At 36.1% G+C, this 24150-nt stretch overlaps 1 protein-coding gene across 1 annotated transcript in view; it reads right to left on the minus strand.

Annotated features, from left to right (window-relative positions):
- The window catches only part of STK4 (serine/threonine kinase 4), a 76417-nt gene that overhangs the window by 34363 nt on the left and 17904 nt on the right, over nt 1-24150 (minus strand). Inside the window, exons 7-10 of the mRNA XM_007426738.4 lie at nt 23661-23798; nt 23011-23139; nt 21417-21603; nt 2584-2735 (exon numbers count right to left, since the gene is read on the minus strand). Coding sequence (XP_007426800.1) covers nt 2584-2735; nt 21417-21603; nt 23011-23139; nt 23661-23798 — 606 coding nt within the window. The remainder of the gene's footprint in view (nt 1-2583; nt 2736-21416; nt 21604-23010; nt 23140-23660; nt 23799-24150) is intronic.

Genomic DNA, 24150 nt, shown 5'->3' on the forward strand with positions numbered 1-24150 from the left:
TGGTGGCATCTAAGTGACTTTGTGATTTCTTGGACCTGGCCAGAACTTGGATGGGAAATCTCCAGGGAACCCCACGGCTGTAGGCTAGACTGAGAAGTCAAAAAACAACTGTGGAAAAAAAAGCTAGATTAATGGCAAACAAATTCTGTATTGTTGTCAGGAGAACTACGTGAAAATGTTTAACTTGAATCAAGGGAGACTACTTTTTTTTAACTAATGAAATGTAATAAAAGAACACCCAGTTCTTTTGAACTAATGAAATAGTTAGAATAGAATAATAGAAACATAACTAATGAAATGTAATAAAAGAACCACTTTAATGTGGTTCAACAGCTGCGAATGATGTAGAAATGAAGGCAGTTGTTCTTACTGGCTTTTCCCAAAAATATTTTTGTCAGGTTATGCTGAGGGATAAAAAAAAAAAGTCATTTAAAAAAAAACCCTCTATTAAACAGAACTTAATAATTGCAATCTCCATGTTTATGTACACACAAGCAGGTTGTCTAGGAATTATTATCTAGGCCTGAATGTTCATAGTGAATAGCCTTATCCATGACTATTCTGGGTAAATCTGCATTGAGTGTCACTATCTTCTTACTGTTTTTCTGACGTCTCCCAATTTACAAATGAAACTGAGTGGGCCAAATAATCTTGAAGAGGTTTAAAGCAGATTAGAAATGCAATATAAAACTTTTCTGTATTATAAAAATCTGAACAGTTTAGAAAAAATAGAAAGGGAACACTTATCAACAAAACCTTTGAATGAAAAAATAAAATAATTTGTTCAAAACTGCAACAGTATAACACTAATTATATAACCTGATGTAATGCTAGTCAAGTCTTTGCTGTTAAATTACTACAAGTGCTCTTGATTACTGTAATCAGTAATTCTGTACACAGAACTCTTCCACCCAACACTCATCACCTACAAATTTTCATGCTAAAGTTTATTCCTTTAGCTATTAGCTACACAGAACACAGCAGGAAAAAGGCTACATCTTAAATAACGGATTTCCTTCAGTAACAGTTTATGTCAACCAGAATACAATTCTGTTTTTAAAAGCTGAGCACTAAGTAGTACATGATACCTCTAAAGGCACATAACTCTGAAGAAGATGCTTAGATTTTTTTTATGCAAACACTTCTAAGTAAAATCCCTGGTCTGGAAGAGCAGATAAAAAGTTACCTGCCCAAGAGTTAATAAAAATGACAGTCTGAGCAACTAGAAATCTGATTTGGTATACAGTAGAAATATCACCGTAATCTAAAATATTAATGAAACTACTATCAAAATATTTTCAACTGCAAGAATCTTGTCATTTGTATTATGCTGACACAAGATTTCAGCCCTTTATATTTCTATATAAAGAATGGAAGACTAGTTACCATATCTCAGAAGGCATCATAGAAATATACAGAATGAAATTCTGCAGTTCACAGAAGAAATTTATCCACATAAAATCAAAAGGCTCAAAAAGGATCACAATAATCTTATTCAGATTCTTAAGAACTTAGCTAGATCAACACAGATCTTACAATCTATCTAGGGTACACAAAATTAGAATGATTTTCCAAGCTCTGTCAGTGTCAACGTATTTTATTTATTTATAGCATTCATACCTTCCTTTCAGCCACAAAGGCTCCCAGAATGGCTTACAAATCAATAAAAAGGAGAGACAGTCTCTGACCTCAAACTTACAATCTAAAAAGAATGGCCTGAAAGAAAAAAAGAATGGGAAACGAAATGGAAAGCAAGTAAATTCAGGCCCAGGATCTTTTATGTTACCTAGCTCCATTAACAACTATCTGAATTAGCTTTAAAAAAGCCAAAATTGTCAATCTTATGATTAGCTAAAACAATTTAAAGAGAAGAGTCAAATACTTCTGGACTGTCAGTCGGGCCCAAAAACAGCCTGTTGTTCTCTCCCTCTGCTGCAATCTGATAGGCAGGGCTGCTGAACAACATTTAGGAGACAAATAAAGAAAACTAGTAGTTACTCTGGTCCACTTCTCTGTCTTTGCTGCGGCTTGAAGGAATGATTCAGAGAAAGATTCTATTAAAAATGCTACAAGAAACACTTGCTAAAAATCTACCTCTCAATAACAAGATGGTTACTATAGCTTCATGTTCTCTGGCCTATAGGAAAAAATTCCTCTTAATCAAAACTAGTTTACAGAAGACAAATAACACTGTAACAGCCCAAGCAAACCAAGTCAATTAAATTTAGGTCCTCCTATTCTTACAACTTTTCAAAAGGTATTGTAGGATAGACTTCAGAACTTGTCCCTAAATGTGCTACTGAGAGATCCCAAGAACAGTGGCCACAATAATGATAACCATTTAGCAATCAAAACTGTTATAAACCATTTTCACAGTAACTGATTTACTCACAATACATTATTTGTATTCTAAATGCTTTTAAATTGTATGCTTTAAATAAACACTTTACATTTTTGAATATAATACTAAAGTATTTTCTGTGTTTTTTTTTCAAGTTTGCCTTTGAATTGGTTATTTCTTTTTATAGTAATAAAAACAGAAAAAATTATAATGCTAGAACAGGCCAGGAGTATTTTACTTACAAATTCATAATCACCATCCAGAGGAACTCTCCAATCTGAGGAATATCTTTCAGGCACCTGCCTTCCATAGCTGTTTTGTCGATTCTCTTTTTCCTTTTGTTCAAAATATTCAAGGAAAGATGGTCTGACAGACTGCAAGGTTTCATCTCTCCCTACAAGTAAGACACATATGCTTATTGATTCAAAAGAAAAGGTGTTTAATGTATTGATAACCCCTTTTAAGCAAACATCACAATCAATTACATCAATCTCATGACTAATTCCAAGTAAATCTAAAAAATCTGATTCACAAAGAACTTTGCAAATATGTCACAGCAGCCTATCAGCCTACCCGTGAATGTGGCAAGCAGTGAGAAGTAGGCTTCCCTTCATTGCTGTTACCACCATAATCCTATACTGCGTTCAATCACTTTTTGTCTTTTGCTACCACTCCTCTAGGTGTCTTTTTACTCACTTCATTTCTCAGAGCTCCTTGGAGAACTATGGCACACCCTAGGATTAGTTAACTTAGTAAAGGCCACTCAGGAGCAATTTCATCCAATACTCTTACACTCTATCTTATCTCCACTGCAGGAGGTCTTCCATCAGGGATTGATTTTTCAAAAATGAAATAAATGCTGGATGATTCAAGTAAGAGGATAGAAATCATATTTCATTGTTTAGAAGAGAAGCAGGAACAAGTTTAGCAAGCCTAATTTATAAACTGGAGCAAAATTAGGAATACCATTAATTGCATTCATCTCCTATCTAATCACTCAGATTAGAATCTTTAGGTATCAATCAATTTCTATACCTCAAAACCCATGTTACATCACTGTAGTGCCCCAGGGCAGTGATTAACATGAAGAATTAAGACGAGGAAGATCCTGGTTCAAGTCCGTTGTCAGCCAGAGAAGTTCAATGACTGCCTTTGAGCCAATTCCAATCTCCCACTTTAGCCTAGTCCACAGTACTGTAGCTATGGGGGGGGGGGGGAAATGGAGGAGATAATGCTATATGAAATCTAGAGGTCCTAGAAGAAGGGCAGGCTATAAAGTTAACAAATAGAGAATGTTGGGTTTGAGTTATAAACCATTAAAATATTTCAGCAGCTGTTTTGCTTATATTCTAAAGATCGTTAAAAACACATTAAAGATGTTATCAAGGAGTTCTGTCTCAATGTCATTTTAGATAATGCAGTAGGAAACTGTCTTCAATAATCTCCATTTCACACAGAGAAGAGGAATCAAGTAAAGACTTCAAGAGCAGGGGGAAAACAACCCAGTATGTAGCTGGTGCATTTGTTTTATAGTATTCACTAGCAATAGCCTACTCTCACTATGTCATGAGATGTGAAAGCTTATGCAAATAAATGCCTCACTTTATAACTGGTTCTTACTGTATTTAAGGCATTTTAGACATATCCTTTTAAGTGACCAATCCGGAGCTAACAAGGAAAGCATCATTCAAAAGTTCTAGTTTCTCAGCAGAGGCAATGGAATAGCCTTGCTTCTCTTTTCTTTTTCTACTCCACAGCTTGATGGAATAGCTAACTGAGAAAGGGCAAAAGGCAACAGATATCTTAGAGGAGGGAATGGAATGTCAAGCTTCTGTTCACTCCCATGAACATTCAATTATGAGGCACACATTCTTGTATTGAACAACACAAAACACTTTCAGAAGCATTCAACAGATTTCTCCAAACTATCCAAAGCAAGCATAAGATGTTTTTACAAAAGCTTCTGTTTCACAGTAAAACTACCTCATTCAATGAATTTTGAGAAAGGTCCACCTGATGCTGCCCAACATTTGTAACCCACTCCTCTTTCCACTTAAAAGGCAAAATTGTTGCATGATATTTATGACTGGTAAACCTTGGAGTCCTCCATGTCAATGCAATTTATGCTTCATGGTTATCCAAAAGCTGCATATTAAATGCCAAATGAAACATTTGGTCTACAATTTTATATGCACTTATGTGTTATGAATGTAGTTGGAGTTCTCAATGAACAAGCATAAGACTGCTTTAAAACTACTGTATCAGTTTCACTGTACAATATTCTACATTTTAATGGTTTTTCTTTTCTTTTACTTTAAGGCATTCTAAAGCTCTTGTGTAATAAAGCAGGCTAGAAACATAATTTCTGCAACACAAAAGGTAAACTGCATGGCAATTCAGAATGTGTACCATTCTGGGAAATGGAGTAAAAAAAAATATATCTCCCCAATATATTTTGAAGTTTCTATAAAACTCATAAAAAGCTTTTCTAAAGTACAACATTCAAAATCATTATTCAATAGCCAATGGTAACACAAAATGCAAAATGTTCATCTTGATCCAGGATAGCTGTAAATGTTTGCTGAAAACAGCCAAATTTGCATTGTCTGCTCAGAAATACAAACATTGGTTGAATGATTTTCCCTTAATGGACATTCCACAACATCAGCATAACCACTAAAGAAGTATCACTCCAGGTCCTCATTAATCTTTGGGAAGATTACCTTATGCAAGGCCTTCCCAACCAACATCAGTTATCATGGAGGAATCTACAAAAGATAGTACCACCTTCAGTTATATTTTAGGTACAATATTTTCACATAAAAATCATGTCCTACTGCAAAGCCAATTAAAATGCCAACTGTTAACATCCTGTATTTCTCTATATTTTAAAAAATGTGATCTGCTCTAAGAGGCTGGCCCATGTAATTCTAGAAGTATGCTGGCTAATTCATTAGTCTGATGTTCTCTACAAAACATCCCCATGTGAATGGAATTCATGTAAAATGACTGTCAAATACAGTTTCTGCAAAATGAATCATAAGAAGACATAAGATAAAATCATCAATACTCCCAGCTTATTTACCAAGATGATTCATATATAAATGCAATATTGTTTTGAAGTGTGATGGATTCCTGCATGTAAATTGCCACCTACACACATTTATGAGTTTGCTCTGCAAGATCAAATCAATGTGTCCAAATTGTTAAAGAAAAATCACTTCTGGCTTTAAGTTGGTAATGCAAAGTATGGTTAGTCATAGAGGTTATCACAGACAGTCTAGGAACTCACATACAAGAAGATGTGGAACTGAGTCCTGGAATACAAACTACTCCTTAAGCCAATACAAAGTTCACTCACAAATCCATTTTCCCCACACATACTTCCTAAAGCAAATACAAATACTGTACACATATGCACAAATAACCCTCCAACCAGAAAACAAGTAGAAACCCTTGTGCTGTTTCTCTTCTCTTATTATCTCTCCCCCCAGTTCAATTACCCCTTATTCTTGCACCTCTCTACCACTCACCTGATGTTGTCCAATCACTTACGCTGTTCTTCAACATCAAGGGCCTAAGGCAGACATTTCCTCTCTCTCTCTTTTTGTTTGTTTTAAGCTTTTTCCGTAGTTGGGGTATGCTTCTAAAGCTAAGGGTTGGTCTTCAACAGCCATTTCCATGACGTGAGAAGGCGTTGTTCAAAAATCAAATGAAAATAGTGGTAGAAATACTGGCTCTTTACTTTGGAAGCACAGCCCAGCTATTTTGCAACATTTTATTTAAAAAAAAGGGAGAGACTATCCAATTCCCGGGGATAATCCGGAAATTCCAGATCTCAGTAACTAAAGAACAGGTATTTTAAGTTATTTGCCAAGCTGCTCAGAACCAATCTTTTCTAAACAACGTTGAATTGAAGAAACAGATGTTTGATCAAATCACAAGGAATCCTGACTTGATGTAATATATGAAAATTAGCAATGTTATGTTTCCTGGCATCATAGGTTGAAAGAACTGGAAAAGTCATTTACTCAAGAGCCATCTTGCCAGATTATATATTACTCAGATAAATAAATAAATGGACCACCAGATACAAAGCAGTTTCACGTATTTCCAGACCATTTATTTATGGCAATAAATAAAAATTAAAGCAGCACGCAAATCTGAACTTTTTATTAATGTTTCATAGCTATTCATACTTTAGGCCTCAGGCAAGATATTATACAGACCTGCCTCATTTTAATGTAACTATGTAAGGACCTTAGGAAGTTTCTTAGGCTTTCAACAAGAACAGAACTATAATGCTTGGGGAGGTGAACAAACAAGAGATTTGCTTACTCCTGAATGAGCCAATTTACTCAGCAGATAGTGTGACATTTCAAAGAACCAACCCTAAAGAAAGAAAGAGATGCCATCTAGCGGTCTCACATCTCTTCTTCCCAAAATTGTTCTCCTTCTAATTCCTAATGATCCAAAAGAAATAGACAGTGGAGCCTGCTAGAAGAGCAAATGAGAGCGAGATTTTCAAAAAAAAAACAGGTGAGAAGCAAAGGGTTCACCTTGAGCTGTGTTCCATAACAAAAGAAAACTTTTAGGGCAAGGATAGGAAACATAGCACCAAGGGTACAAATGTATCCCTGGATACCTACCTGCCTTGGTGCCACCAGAATCGCTATCCCACTTGACTTTTTAAAAATGATTCCCTGAACATTTATTTATAGCAATGTTTTTCAGATCTCACAAATACCCTACTGGGTGGTAGAAAACATTCTGCGTGCTATGGTCTTCTCAATGCCTCAGAGAGTGGGTGATGGCTTGAAAAATATTGCAAATTCAGAACATCTGATATTCTTTTATTATCTGCACAAGTAGCTAGCTCTCCATAAAAGGTTCTTACCAGGAAAGAGAAGAAAGATCTGCCCTAGTAATATCAGAAGTAAAGTGGAGTGAAACATTTGGTTTTAGGATTTCTGTAACTTCTACCCTTTTAATAAATCTGGTTAGAGAAGCCTATTTGAGAATCTTGGTCTGGGATTGGTTGTCAAAAGTTTTGACACTGTCTGGTAAGATCTTCTGGCAAATGAGAGCTCAATGACAGGCCATGCCCATCACTGCAGCCGCCCTTTGAGTTAATCTCCCATGTGCTATCAAACCCTAATTCCAAAAATTTTATAGATCAACATTTTTATTATTTGTGATACTATATGTCTGTTGTGACAGACAGAATAAAAAAAAAAAAACCTTTATAAGGATAATATTCTGTTCATGGCAGAGACAAATGACAAAGTGAACTCCCATAAAGAGATGGTCAATTGTTAACATTTCAAGGCATGGAAGGTAATGTGCACACACAGTCTAAAATATCAATATAAATCTTTAAAATAACAATAGCAATTCAACTAACACTCCTAGAAGTATTCAAGTATAAAAGTAAAGTATGGATTTCTGAATTATTAAAGACAAGATTTTTTTTCTGCTGCTTACTGCAATTTTCCCTTTGAATTTCACTTTACACAATGATATGACAAAGTGCCACAAAAGAAGATGGGTTATGTACAGGTGCAAAAAAAACAACAACCCTAATTCAACCCAGAAATATAGATTACCACAAGTCTTATATTTAGCAATGAGAGACTGTGTATTATTTCATTATGTCATAACAACAGAGTGAAAGCAAAAGTAATAGTCAATGGCTATTTGAGAATGAACAAGTTACTCCTTTTTTTTATATATAGTAATTTTATTAAAAATTACAATTACAACAGTAAAGACTAATAAAAACTGAAAAAATTAAAATAATAAAAAGAAAAACAGAAGGTGCAGAAAAGAAAAAAGAAAAAATAGAGATATAGAAAATAAAAAATAAGAATATAGTAAAGAAAAAGAAAATAAATATATAAAGAAATGACTTCCCCCTTTATCACAAGTGTAAACAATTTTAACAACTTATCATCTTCTCTTAAAGTATAACAAATGATCTCTTCTTCCCATATCCCATCTCTTATCTACAAACAAATCCATAAAGCCTTGTCCTGATGTCAGCAAAAGTCCATTAGGAGGTAACCAGAGATAACAACATATTGATTTTAACCTTGATCAAATAAACCAACTTTATATTCCTTCTTTATGATCTTTAAAGAAGGATCTTTAGTCCCTTCAAATAATGTCCTAGAAATTTATTTCTTTTCATTTTTTCTTTGTCCCTTCTCACAAAATTCTTCAAAATTTTAATAGTAAGTTGCTTTTATAAATCCAATATAGGAAAATTATCTGGGTCACTTTCTTGGTTTGTTATTTGTATATCCCTTTTAATTATTAAGACATCAGCCAGTTTCTTTTGTATGTCCAGTATAAGATCTTTTTCCATGTCATTCTTGTAGCCTGTCATTTTTAAATCCACTTTCGAATCAGTTTTGATCTTGTCAGGTAAAACTTGTTCCTCTTCCATAACATCTTTTAAACACAGTGTATCTACAGAGATAGACACTATTAAAATTAACATCTGGGTCCATTGTTCAAAAATATCCTTCAATATGTCCAATGTTAAAATATTTTGCTTCATTCTGTATTTCTAAGTCGGGTTTGAATGTTCTTCTCCTTTAATTATAAACTCTAGTTCCCTCTGGTGTCCAATTTTATCATTATGTTTTTTTTATAAAAATTCAAAACAAAAGCATTTTCCCACAGAAAGGATTCTTTATAATTAATTCCAAAATCTTATTTCAAATTTATCTCAACCCTTAATCTGTTTGTAACTTTCTAAAATCAAAGTTTTAATCATCCTTTTGCTGTTTATTCCCAAAAATTTAAATTAGTTTAAATTAAAACTTAAAAATTAAGTTCTTAAACTTGTAGCTAAAACATCTTTCACTAAGGATTGAAGGAAACTCACCCAGTGCTGTAAAATGTGTCAATCCAAAGGTTCCTAATAACTGAAAAGCAGTTATCAAGTAATTTCCGAAAGTGATTACAAAAAGAAATATGTGAACCCAATGTCCTTTTGAAGGTGCTGACTGCAGTTTCAGCAAAAAGATGACTATTTCCTCATCTCCCAGAGTTCTAAACCCACCAGAGACCTCTGTCTTGTGGTCTCCTTGTGAGGAGCAGCTGTCTGCATAAGTTGTGGTCAATCTCAGGTCCTCTCCTTGTCCAGAAAGAAAGTATCAAAGAGCCAGTCTACTTGCCAGCTCTTCATTCTTCTATAGTCATCCACTCCGCTTTTCGGAGCCATCATCAGTCCGCCATTTCTTCACCGGAAGTCTTGAACAAGTTACTCCTTAGTAAGTTAAAGAACATGTAGTAGATATTAACCAAACTGACGTGCTGGTTTTTTGGCTTCTTTGAATTTTTCAGATAAAGTGTTATGGTACTTTCATATAGGTTCCAACTTCTAAATGACATCACATAGACAAATGGTGCCTCTGCAACATCTCATTTTGGTATATGTACTACTGTGACTAGAAACACTAGCCAATTATATTAGAAATTCCCATTTGATAGAACAGTTGTCAAATGAAAGCATTTTCATTATCGCAGTCCTGGATCCAAGGTCTTTTGTTCCTACCGGAACAGAAACAGGAAAAAAAAGTATTTGGCTATGACAACAGCACTATTCAGATGAAAGGTACTTAAAGGAAGTACACATAAACAGTCTAACAATTAGCCAGTAACAGAGATTTAAATTTGCTGATGGAGAATCCATGACAGCCAGTCTTTGTTATTCTGAATAAGGGGGGTAAGGGGTATCTGCAGCCCCCAGCCTGATCCAGCCCATTTTCAAACACAATCTTTTTTTGGGGCCAGCTTCTCCTCCCATATCAAAATCGGTTGCATTACGTTCAGTTTCCAGAAAGTTATAGCACTGATGGAAGATGGACAGAGTCCTGATTCCTGTTACATAACTTCTTCCCAACATTTTGTTGGGCTGGGAAGAATAACTAGAAAGCAAAAGTATGAGGAACATAGCTTCTGAAATTCTTTCTAATCTCTTTATCAGCAGTGGCTATAAGAGGTATGTGTATATTCTTCTGTGTAACAAAGTTATATTGCATCTGTGTGTGTGTGTCTGTGTGCGTTTTTGTTCCTGCTTTGTATTGGGAAGGCCAGGGAGGGCTGCAGACAATTTTCCCTGAGTCCGGAATGGAGGGAGAGACTTAGAACAGAGCCATCATCGACATTCTGAACCACTACCCAACCATTTCTCCCATAGGGGCACACTGAGGGAATTTTTTCCCCCCACCACAACTCTTAGTCCAATCCAACCCCTTTTTAAACTTAATCTTTTTTTCCCCTTTTTCTTTTTTTGCTGGCTTCTCCTTCCTCAACCCCCTGCCACTAAATCTGGTCCTGTTCTGTTCAGTTTCAGAGGAGTTATCATACTGATGAACATACACAGATGGACCAAGTCCCAACACCCTTTATACAGTTCCTTTCCAACATTCCTTACATTGGAAAGAATAAAATGATATGCATGATTTAACTATTTTTGTCTAAACACAGCATCACCACTGACCAATCCTACAAAAATAAAAGCAGATTTCTGTAAGTTTACACTTAGCAAGTGACTATAACCTAACTGACTTTAGCATATGAAAAATTCAAGGTCCAACATGGATAGTACAGGGGTGGGAGACCACCAGAAACTCCTACACTAAAATTGGGAAGTCAAAAGAATGCTGTGTGAGAAGTAGAAAAGAACAGTTTAATTATTACTTCTGTTACTATAATAAAATCCTCAGAACACCCAGCACATGGAATTACAACAATCCAAACAAGAAGGGATGAGGGCATGCATGACTGTAATCAGTGATTCCCATTCAGGAGAGGCTACAACTGGAACACCAGCTGAAACTGGGCAAAGGCCTTCACAGCCACAGCCTCTATCTCCTCTTCCAGCAAGAGCCATGATCCCAGGAAGATCTCCAGGTTATAGGCCTGATGTAACTTTGGATCACTTTTCTCAATAATCAATGAACAAGTATAATGTTTTTGACTCATTTGTTTAATGGGTTCTCTTTTTCTAGCTCTAGGACTTGTGAGGAGAACAGATCACATTTTAGGTCATATTTATGTAGAAATGTTGAAAATTCAAAAGGGTTCACAAACTTTTAAGCACCACTATAAATGAATGCAAAACTTGAATGTAGTTATAGAGATGGAACAATGGAAGTTCCAGTAGAAAAAATATTAAATTTACTTTGAATATTATACTCAGAGAGAATTGATATAAGATGCTTTACCATTAGTATATTACTCCAGTTATGATTGCCAGAATGAACAACTCCTTACCCCCGAAATGCTGGAAGTACAATGAAAATAACAGATCTTTCTTCTATATTTGGTGGCAATGTTGCAAAGCCCAACAGTATTACAAAATCATTCATTGCAAAATGCAACAAATTTTGAAAGTCATAATTCCATTCCATCCTGAGATATTAACATTTATTAAACTGTGTATTTTCTCAAAATAATACAGAACCAACATTGTATGGGTTGACAGCTGCAAGGATTATATTCACTTTCTACTGCAAAAGATCTTTGATTCTGCTATGGAAGAATGGCTGGCTACACTGTGGGAATATGCTTCAATTTCCAGAATGATAGTATACTTATAAAGTAAATCTGATGTACAATTCAAACTTATTTGTTAACCATTTTTAGACTATAATTCTACACATGGAATTCTGCCACATCTATAATTTGGGTTTTAGATTTTATATTTAAATTTAATATATAACCTCTATCTTATTTACCATATTCTCTTAATGCATTATTCATTATCTATAATTTGTCTTTCCTTCTTCAGTTTTCAATTGTGTTAGCCAAATATTTCTAAAGCTCAGACACGTGCTTTGATTAGAAATTGTGTATGAAAAGTTTCACAGTAAAGTTTTTAATGTTGTATTAAAATACATTGCTATATGATATTTTAGATTTGTTTGGCTACCCAAGATTTTTTGGCTATCTGTCCCTATTTTATTGCTGAAATTGTTTTTTTGTAAATTATCTCTATGGCTATTCTTCTATATTGTTATAAACTTGTATCTGTACTGCATTAGTATTATTCTTTTCCTTTTCTCCTTGCAGATTATATTACCTAGCTTGTAAGAGTAATTAAATAGAGGAAAAAAGAAAGTGAACTACTGTATCCCCAAAGGATCAATGACAATACCTCACCAAACCACATCTCATCTGCTTTAAGTAAGAACCTGATATAGCCTCTAAAATGTAGCCTCCAAAATGACTTGGGACAATCTCATGCTTGTCATGATAGTTATGAAATCCTAAGCCAGAACTTATTTCTCCTCTGCCTTCCAGCTTTATTTGACTTCCATCTCCACTTCCAATATTGTTCCTTCTGCATATTCCTTTAAGGTTATATTGTGGGAATAAATTGAAGGGAATTGGGAAAAAAGAAAAATAGTTTGCATGGCAGACTTTTAATTTGAAGCAACATCTAAAGCAGTGATTCTGCTTCAGCTCCCTATTCTTAGTAAAGATAAGAACGTAATTACAACTTAGAAATGCAAATTATTTGTTCTTCTACAATCCTCACAACTGAGCTGTAGATTAAAATACTAAATACAGTTCTTGAAACTCTGAGCATGGGACAGAAACCTCACTCCTGAAGATGACTTTCAATGGAACCTGGAGTACCACCCTCCTGATCCTGTTAGATTGATTCTCAATAGCACAGAGCTTCAGTAGTACCCGTCTGAACTATCTGCAAGAACTGGGATTGAAGGAACCCTCTTACAGCAATTCTCTTCCTCCATAAGCAGTGTTAATATTGATGGAGGAAGAAAGTTCATGGTTCTAGTCACCCCAGTACGGGTTCAACAGGGTGTGGCCTATCCCTAGCTTATTTAATATTTATATGAAGGCTCTAGCAGAAATCATCTGTTGGTCAAGGTTAAGATTATCATCACTACGCTGATGATACCTAGCTATAAATCTCTACCCTGGGCCAAAAAAAAGATTAAATAGATGTCCTGACCAGGGGTCTGGAGGCTGTCAGGGACTTGATGAGTTGAAACAGGCTCAAGTTGAATTCCTTGCGAGACAGTGTGGCTGTTTGTTCAGAAATCTTCTGGCGCCTGAGATACTCCAAATTTGGCTCTGTATTTGGTTGCATTCTCCCTGACGGAGCAGGTCCTGACCTAGGACTTCAGTAGAACCTCTCCGTTTTGCTTAAATATTGCTTGTTTGGTTTTGACTTAATAAGTATGAAGCCATCCATTATATTCATAATCAGTGGTTTATACCTTAAAGCTGTATAAAACTAGCCAGGAGTTTTATTCAGTAAACCCTAGTTAAACAAACTATGACTACATAGTGTATAAGCCAGGTCTATGATTAGAACAGAAAGGCATGCTCAGCACAAAGTAATCAACTGCCATTTATTCCTATTTTTTATGTGCTCCATCTATCAATAAAAACAATCTTGTGATAAAGTGCTAAATAGTTAGACGTTAGAACTCAACTTCATGAGTCAAGTGTATAATATCAATAATGCTATATGATTTGAGTACTCTTAAACTTTACAACTGATAGGGTGTTTTTTTTTTAATCCATAGACAGCCATTCTGGAGGACAGAAAGAACTAATCTGCAACCATAATAAAGCCATCTGCTATAACAGTTATTTTTATTTTCAATACTGGGAACTGGGCATACGACGTAACAGAAAAAAAAAAATCCTGTTATTAAAGCACCTTCAGCTCTCCCTTATAAAAAATGTGATCAATAATGCTTTGTCTACACATTTAAAGAATGCTATTCTGAGGCTCCTATATTTAATTATACTGTTTCAGAGCTCCAATTTTACTGAGAAAAGAGAGCCATTGCTCTATATGAAAAATTACCAAGTGAAAAGTTTATTGAACTGAAGCAGCTGAGCTTCACTTTTCTAGTGTAATGCTATTACATTACTACTACTACTACTACATGACTTGATATGTGCTGGACAGTGGCTTCTCCCTTTGAAAAAGTTATTTTACTGTGTAGTGTTATTGTTACTGTTTATTATTTTTCTGTTGCTATCCAAACGCACCGTTGATCTTGCTGTTCATCACCAAAGACAAATTCCTTGTATATATTTTATACTTGGTCATTAAAGTATTTTGTATTGTATTTGTATTTGTATGTGGGAATGACCCTGGGAGGCAGGAGGAAGAGCTACTGTATATGTTGCTGTGCTCCCACAGGCTGAGGCAAATTCTGTCCCAGCTGTTGTTAGTTGCATCATGGCATTCTGTAAATGGGTTACTTGTACATCTACCTGCTGCTAGTGTTGCAACAACACTACAGCTAGGTGCTTGAGAAATATCTCACTAAGCTTCTGAAAGTTATTCATATTTTGGTCTTGATGGAAATCCCGTAACTTTGAACAAATAAGGAGAGTCCCCAGATTATACAAGCCCTGATTTATGTAAACCTGTTTTCACACTGGGGGAGTGTGTGTGTGCAGAATGGCAGCCACAATTTTGGGTATAGTCAAAAATGAAGGCCATCATTTTACATATGTGTGCAATGCACAATCTTATATATAGAACAATTAGCTTATGGAAGGGTTCCTGAAATGGAATCTGTGTGTAATCTAGGGATTGTGTCTACTAAAAAAACAAAAACAAAACCACTCTTCTAAAAAAGCCTTTCCAGCCTCCAAGTTCAGCAATAAAAACAGCACTTTGAAACTTGCACATTTGCTACTTTTGTGATGTCACAATCTCTTCAGCCTGAATGTTCAATGTAAGCACATAATGCTGATACAAAAACATATATGAAGATTAAAAGGAGCATATTGAACAACATACTTAGTACAGGGGAAAGCATTAGCAAGATGGCAAAACTTGCATATTCAACACAATCAGAAGGGAAACTAAATCAGACTACAGAGGAAAGCTGGACCAAAATGCCATTTCTTTGGATGTTGATTCCTGTAAGTTTGAGGCACACCCAGAGTAGTTTTAACAGCCAGGTTGTATTGCCCGCACTGAAAGGGATGAAATTCTCCACTAGTTTTTCCTGATACACAGTACTAATACGAGGGAAATCAAGAGTGGCAAACATTAAAAATGAAACTAAGGAACATCCTAATTCACTTCAATAAAATGTATGTTATTCTTTTAAATTATACAACTCATGGGGAGGAAGCAAACATTTTAATTCACTCAGGGAAGTAAAAGCATTGAATCGCCTTGCTGCCAAAACCAATAAATCAAAATATGAAAGAATGTTACTCCAAGCACCGACCTTGAAAAGAAATGTACAGTACTAGCAAACATCCCACCTCTCGGTCCAAGCAACAGATCAAAAATAATACAAATGAAGGTTTTCTCAGCAGGGTCTGTTTTACTTCTCAACATGCTTTCTCTATTTCAAAAGGTTTTACGCCAGCCTTCATCAAAACAGATTTCAGGATGGTGTAATGGAAGACGACACGCGCTTGCAGGAACTAATCAGAGCCAAATACAAAATGCCAGGGGAGAACAGAAGATTCCCTACTATGCCCCATGAACCAAGTGTTATATATTTATGATGCATGGAACTTTCTCTGAAAGTATTTCTGGAAAAAAAATAATCCGTCAGGTCCAAAAGGTAAAAACTGGTATGTATGACTTTTATCACCCACCCATTCTATGAGGAAGGGATTTATAATTCCTTTTTACCATTTAACACCCAGCATGAAATATGAGCCACTCTAGGATATTAATGACCTCCATTCAACTGCATTTAAAACACCATTTAGTTACAGTGATCATTAAAAACTCTTTCCCTGAAGAATCTTACGCAAGGCTGATAAATTTTTACAGCTAAATCAATTTAGTGGAATGTGAAAGGAATTATTACTGCAGAAGTGATAAGGAGAAAAACAGAGCTCTAGAAATAAATGTTTGCAGAGCACTCCACACATTGAATATGGCACAAGTCACCTTGCTAAAAAAATGAAATCAATTCATATTAATATGGCAATGACATTAAACTGCAAAACTGGAGTATGGACAAGTATACAAAGCTATTTTGATTAACAAGACTTATTGTATTTTATTGCTGAGTAGTACTAATAGGGAAACTGCAGACACCTCCACACAAGATCTCTGTAGTGGTTCGAAATCAGCTCCAGCGTTTCTTGTTCTCATGAAATCAGTAAAGCATGGGAACAGAGTCAATTTATTACATGCTTCATGTAACATATATGCATATATGAAACCACAGGAAATTTAGTCTTTTCTCTGCAACTCTGCAACTGTAGAGTTTCTGACCTGTCTGCTCCCTGAGTCTTGCCTTACCCCATCCCTAATGCCTCCGGTGGAAACTCTTACCACACCTCGACTCCTGGTTGCTCTCTCCCCCCACAATATTCTTCTCTATGTTTCAGGGCCGCAAAGACAGTTGCAGGTCAGCTTCACACTGGTTTTCAGTGGATTGGAAACAGTGATGTAGCAGTGATCACAAACATTCTTTCCATGCTGTATACAAGGTTCCAGTTTCAATCCACAGCATCTGTGGATGTGTCTTTTTAAACTCATTCTCCTGAAAACTGCTATTTGCACTCCACAACATGCGTCTCCCTGCATTTCTGTGTTATGAGCTCCCTTCCTTTTTCTCAGCTTATGACTCTTTCCTATTAGTTTTTGTGTTTTGCTTCCCGGACCTGCCAGTATCCCTTAAAGAAGTGGTGATAGCCATGCAGTCCCAAGAAAATATGTATTTGAATTAAAGAAGTGTCAATGGGGTGCAAACATGTTCCTCCCCACACCCGTCATCACCTCCTTTAAAGCATATTTTCCTGGGTCTGCATCTACAGCAGTGTTTCTCAACCTCGGGAACTTTAAGATGTTTGGACTTCAACTCCCAGAACTGAATGGCTGGCTGGGGAATTCTGGGAGTTGAAGTCCACACATCTTAAAGTTCCCAAGGTTGTGGAACACTGGTCTAGAGTGCGACCCCCAGGAAAAGGTGCAGGTAAGGAGGCCCAGACAGATGCAACAAACATGTGCATACCCTCACTGAAACATCTTTGCTGCTTTGGAGCCAAATAGCTGTACATCCCCTGGTTTACCATGAAAAGCAGAAAACTCAGAAAAAAGTTTCCTGACGAATATAATGTTACCACCAACATTTCTATCAGTCTCTCCTTTATACATCATATATTAGGCACATACAAACACACCAAATGATCCTTATGCAATGTTAGAATAATTCAGTAATTCTTTTTAACACTGTCAGTAACACCAGGGAGAAAACAAGTACTGAGAACAACTTTCTACTAATTTGAAGCTATCCTGGAGCTCCCTCTTTTGATTAACTGCTCTCACTGCTGTATTTTTAGCTTTATGTTCCATTAGTTCATTTTTTTCTGTTTATGTCAAGTAATGTTAACACAATACTATAGTAAAATTCATAACTCAGTACAATCCCTATTAATTTAAATAATTAAAGTAAGAAGACTACATATGGAATGCAAGACATCCTATTTAGAAATAAAGTATCAAAGGTCTTTAGTAGGTTAACAAAAATTGAGTGAAGGTTGCAAATTCTACAATGTATTGAAAGAATCAAATTGACAGGAGTTAATAATTTAGATCAAGTGTCTTCTCTGCTCATCTAAACCCCAAACTGTTGCACTATTTGTCACTGAAATGCTACAAATCCAAATAAAACCATGGACTAGGGAATTATGGGAAAAATCTGCCTATAGCAGAAAAGAAAAAACATTCAATTTTAAATTCCTTTCTTAAAATGATGTGCTTGAAAATAAGTACTGGATAAGGCATTTATGCTTTGTTCTCAATCTGGAGGGAGCAATCAGCATAGTTTAAACAAGCATTTTATTGTCATGTCCACTTGTAGTATAAGCACCTGTAAATGGTCTAAGTAGTAACCACCCCTAATCTCTGTGCTAAAACATCACCTATCACTCACACTAGCCTTTTCCTTATTTAAAGCTTAAATTTAGTATTAAGCTTAATGGCAGATTCAGATCGTTGAACTCCTTTTTGTTTTTAACAGCTTTCTATTAGGCTTCACAACTCATTATGGGTTCTGCACCTTCATCTTGTAACACTCATACCCTAGTTACAATCAGGAAAACATCTTAACAAGGAAATACACTAGCTGCTAGGTGGGCCAAGAATCAGGTCAGGAATTTATGAACCTCACAGTACAATCCAAAATGCATGTTTGATATTCAAGGAGATCCAGTTATAAAACTCTAAACTTTAGAGTCTAAAGCATAAACTCTGCAGATAGAAGGGCATGGACTATAAAATACTACAGAACATCACAGAACTGAGAAACTGCAAGAGGAAACAGAAAGATAAAAGAACAAGCCATCAAAAGAGACAAATCAGCTGTTCAACTAGCACTAATGAAAGTGAAAGCACCAAAAGTATGCCAGTACAACCTAGATGATGTTGTAAATTCAGTTGCTTTACCAGTTTCAGTTTCTGGTGAGCATGATGGGACACCCAGTCTTTCAGAGCTGGAGAGTGGGTCAGAAAATTATCTTTGGAGTCACTCAAAAGCTTAGGCTCTTTCCTTTACTTAAATCAGAGTAAAGACAGAGTCATGGTGATCACAAATGCTGGTTGTACAATACAGGTGAATTAACATTTCAAAGATTTAGTGCCAAGTAGAACAAACTGAATAGAAGATTAACAATCCAGCTGCCAGTCTGCGGCAACACCTTGTTTAGGGCAAGGCTGCTGGTGGACCAAGAATCAGGTCAGGAATTTATGAACCTCACAGTAGACAATTCAAAATGCATGTTTGATATTCAAGGATATATGACAGCACCGAGCATAGAGTTCCAACGTAGAGCTTATGATCACTCTAGTTTTGCAAGTTGGGATATCAACTGCAAGGGTAAATCAAGAAACACACTAGCTGCATCCACTTGACTCCCTTATGCATGGTTAACTTAGCCAAGATTTTCTCAGTTAACCTTGTTTTCTAGGTTCTGCTGACACAGTGATCTATAATCCAACCGTGCAGATTTGGTTGACACAACTTAGTAGGCTAAAATATGATGTGCTAATTTATGGTTGTGTGTCTCTTATAATCACAACTATTATTTTCTCTTTATTGTTGTTTAGAATTGAGACTTATTGAGAGCTATTGGGACCATTCTTATGCTGTCAATCATTAAGTCCTCCAGAAGAAACTCTCACAATAAGGCTTGACTTCCAAGTAAGCCCTTTTCAAGGGAAGACCTATTCTTCAAATGTGCATGTCTCTTTAATCTCGAGCCCACAGAAGCTTGTGTTTCTTGAGCTTTGGTCTTGTTTTTCAGACTTGGGTCTGATTATTTAGCTTCTTGTACTTCTAAACAAGGAGTGGCCCCCAGAACCCCATGATCTTGTTCCCAACATATCAAACATCTATGGCAAAATAGCCTAATTTCAGGAGTATGATTTTTTTTCTTTCTCTTGCCCTGCCCCCATCCCCCAAAGAAGTGGGAATGCAAGTGGAAGGAAAGCCTCTACTATTCTGATCCTAACACACACACACCCCAGCTTAAAAAACAGGCTGAAATCTTATCTCCAAAATTTGGCGGTAAGGGGAAGGAACCATCAGACATATTTATGGTAGAAACTGATGAAAGCACCAGAGGCTTCCTGCTTTCTTTCTCACCCTAAAAACTTTTCAAAGCACAGCAAACTGGAAAAAAATGTTTAGCCCTGCACCCTCTGGCGATGTTACCATGTCACCCAGATGTTTGCTGCGGAGAGGTTACTTTGCAGGTCATGTTTTCTAGTGGTAGAAATATTTTTCGGAATATGAATGATATCATAGAGTAAAACATTACTTTGAATTTTCATTTCATTTTCATTTGTACAATGGTATTAACAAAATTGCAATATTTTAAACAAAAAATCAGCAGATGCAACTACATAGTTTAAAAATCATTAATTTTTTTTAAAACTTTACTTTGATAGTAATAAAACTCCATAGAGAGATCAATCATTGGACAAGATAAACATGAGCCTGAAGGGTCTGGCTGCATTACAAAAAGCCATTTAGGTCAAAAGAAGAACAATTCTAAAATTTTCCCATGGAAAGAAATAATCAGAAAAATCTAAAATATGTGAAAATAAAAATAGCCAACAAAAAGTTAGAGCAGCAGCTAACTACATTGCCTAATTAGTGTTATAATTTGAAACAGCAAACATATAAAGCAGGCTGTCTGCCACTGATGCTACCCCAAAAGCCATGCAAATCTTTCCCTCTCTCCTTGCCAGCTAGGTAGGATATAGGACAGTGGCAGAACCCTTTCACTTCCATTATACTTCAAGTTTATACTAATGAGAGATGGCAGCAATGACAACTACAAGCTGATGCTTTTCAAACCAGGTTGCCAGAGGACATTTAATATCCCAGAAACATCTGTGTTTCAAATATAGCCCTATCAGTAACAGTTTGGGATGGCTGATATTTGAGAAATACAACCCGATAACCTGAAATGGTCCTTCTGGGGCCATCTGCTGTGCTAATGTTAAACTGAGAAAAAGAACGGTAATGTTTTACTGCAATAATAATATATTTCTTTTACCATGCATACTCACATATAAGCCCATCTGCGGATAAGCCAATTCTCAAATTTCTAATCAAAATACCATGAAAGATAAGCTGACCCACATTTTTCATAGTATTTTGGGTCTGCTTATCCACAGATGGGCTGATCCACAAATACATATGGGAAATGCAGGTACTTTAAAAAAGTATTGCCATATATACTTGTGGATAAGCCCAACCCAACATTCTGGGTGCATTTTGGCACTGAAAATTCTATCCACAAGTATATACGGTAAATTATTTTGTTCAACAGCTAGCACCATATTTAGTAGCTGTTGCTACATAAAAAGTTCATTCACAGAGTTTTCTACTAGACCAACTAGATTTCTGGGAATCTCCTCCTAAAACAAGGAAGTTCTTCTCACCTAGCAGAAATAACCAAATTTATATGAATTGCCACCTTTCTAACAATATCTTTTTAATACAGTTTTCTCCAGATTGAGTTCCTAAGCATCCTTGTCCTTTCACTGAATAATAATAATTTAAAAAGCACTTACTTTTCATGGTCCCCTCATCTTCCTCATCTTCCGCATTTATGACCATTGTTCCCAGTTGTGATTCTAAAGTGGCATTGTATTCTATCATGGTATTGATACCATCACTCATTCCACAAGCAGCTCTGACTGTACCACCCTCTTGTCCCCTTGCTCGAACCATGGTCCTAGAATCAGTTTCATCTTCTTCCTACATTGAGAGATAAGAAATACTTCTAACTTAAGTAAGACATTACTAGATGTCTAGAATAATTCAAGGCATCAGTAGGTCTCCAATTACCATTCAAACAATAGTGAAACAGGAGTATATGGTTTGTATCCAGATATACTTCTAACTCATCAAATAGCAACATATTTTGTTTCCTTTTTTGGCCACCAATGGACAGCAAAATATTCCTTCATGAGATTTATTATGTTATTGGAAGGAAAGACAAGAGGATGACCACCAGTAAGGTGGATGAAATTACAGTGGCAATGGATACACCATTGGAAGACCTGAAGGACCATGCTAGGGATAAATCATCCTGGAGAAAATCGATCTATGTGGTCGCTAAGAGTGACACCAACTTGATGGCACATAATCAATCAATTAATTCTGTTATTAAATACCAAGAATGCAAGGCATGGGAGCTAGGGATATTAAGAAGTTTGAAATATATCAAATGAACTGCAGAGAAACATCTGTAACAGAGCAACCACATATCTACTGAACTGGCTTCAATATACCCAAATGACCCATAGACAATATGCTAGGATAGCCTAAACAAAAAAGAGCCGCAAGCTTATAATGAGAGGGTAGCAAATGCTGCTTTTTGCTGTTTCTGACCTCTTCATTAGAGGAATTAACAAAAATCAGTAAGAAGACAGCCATGCTTAGAAAATAAAACAGAAGAAAAAAGCAAACTGAGAAGATGATATAACTCCTGGAGTAGATGATATATAACTGATAGACTGCTCTATCAGTCTATCTAGTTATAAGCTGCTCTATCCAGCTCTATCTAGTTCAAAGGAGGGTTCAAAAGCCTTGCCTTCCTGAGAATGGCAATAATGCAACCAGTATAGTTTGTTTGTTTATTAGATTATACCCCATCATTCCTTTAGGAGCTCAAGGCACCATAGATAGCGCTCCTTCCTTATATACCTTGTGGGGTTGAGCCTTGGCTTTCTAGACCTTTGCTGGAACCTGGCAATATCTCATCACTCCCAATACACACAAAAGCCATAGAGGGTTCGAGTGATCATCTACCATCCACAAAGCAGATGGTCCTGCTATTTCTCCTCCTCATAGAACAGGGAGGAAAGAGGTGAGGGCCCAGGCTGATGGTAAAGACTGCAGCGAGTTCATCTTGCAGTCTGTTGATGCTTCACCTCCAAAGAGATGGGTTTTTAAAGGAAACTGAAAACATTTAAGAAATTAATTACTGTGTTGTTTTTAATTTATAGTTTATGTTATATGCTGCTCAGAACTGGTTGGAACGGAGTGGCATAGAAATACTAGTAATAAATAAATGAATATTAAACAACAGAGTCAGCTAAACAGTATGGAAAAAAGAATTTATAATGATGCTACAGAAAGCTTAATGGCCTTAGTACTCACTGAATTTTCTTCATCATCGTGAAACAAGTCACGCTGTTGAGCTTCCTGAATTTTTAGTTTGATATCCATTGCCTCATTAATCAGATCGCGCAGGATGAAAACTCCTTTGGCATTTTTTACAAATGGGTGCTAGAAAACAGATATTAAAATTATTTTTTAAAAAAAGTTAAATGCAGTAAGAAAAAAAAAATCAGAACCCAATAATACGTTAATACGACTCCAAAGATAATGCTGGAAGCAAATCAATCTAACTTTAATGCAAGACCAAGTCAATCTTGTTCAACTTATGTAATTTATACGGGAAATGAAACTCTGATGTGCTGTTCTAAAATACTTTGATAGCCTAGAACAGGGAAGACCAATCTGCAGGATTCATCCAGTCCCTTTTAGCATCCTTGGAAGCTCCCAAATACAAGCAAAATTCAGTGGCATGATTTTTCAAATTTTGGTAAAATGAAATTAAAAGCCAAAAAAGCAAAGCTTCTCATTCTCTCTCTCTCTCTCTCTCTCTCTCTCACACACACACACACACACATACACACACACACATCAAAAGCACAGAAGCAAGTTCTACTTTGTTAAGCTTCCCAAATATGTGGATTGAGGGAAGAGCTCCATATTCCTTCCATTCCAGCAGAGCAGATACTGACCTGAAGCAACTGCGTAGCAGTGGCTCTTTGTTCTGGACACTTCACAAGACACTGTTTTACAAAATCTGTAAATTCGTCCGACCACAGTTCTGGCTTTCGAAATGTTGGCGGTGGATTTGTTGGAATCATGAAAATTGCCTGCGAATAACAACATTGGTTTCTGCCCTTTGCTCATGTTATAAAAATACATAAGCAAAAAATAGATACACAAGAAAAATACTTACAAGAGCCTAAAGCGCCAAAGCTTCCCTACCATTTTTCTGTAGGACAAGAGTGGGGCAACTAGTTGCCCCAAACCCCACACGGCTCTTTTTCCGAGTCACTCAGAGCCCCTCTGATCACAACTACTGAAAACTGATGACACGATTTTCTGCCATATTGAGGTTGGAAATAGATGAAAACTATAGTATTAATCCTGAAGTAGGTATTCCAAAAACAAAAAAAGTACTAAACTTCCTCAAGAAACCAAACCCTGCCTATGTGTGATATG

Source organism: Python bivittatus, unplaced genomic scaffold (genome assembly GCF_059951505.1).
Source record: "Python bivittatus isolate LINGU-HERP-01145 unplaced genomic scaffold, Pbiv_v1 ctg000700_np1212, whole genome shotgun sequence".
In the NCBI taxonomy this organism is placed as follows: domain Eukaryota; kingdom Metazoa; phylum Chordata; class Lepidosauria; order Squamata; family Pythonidae; genus Python; species Python bivittatus.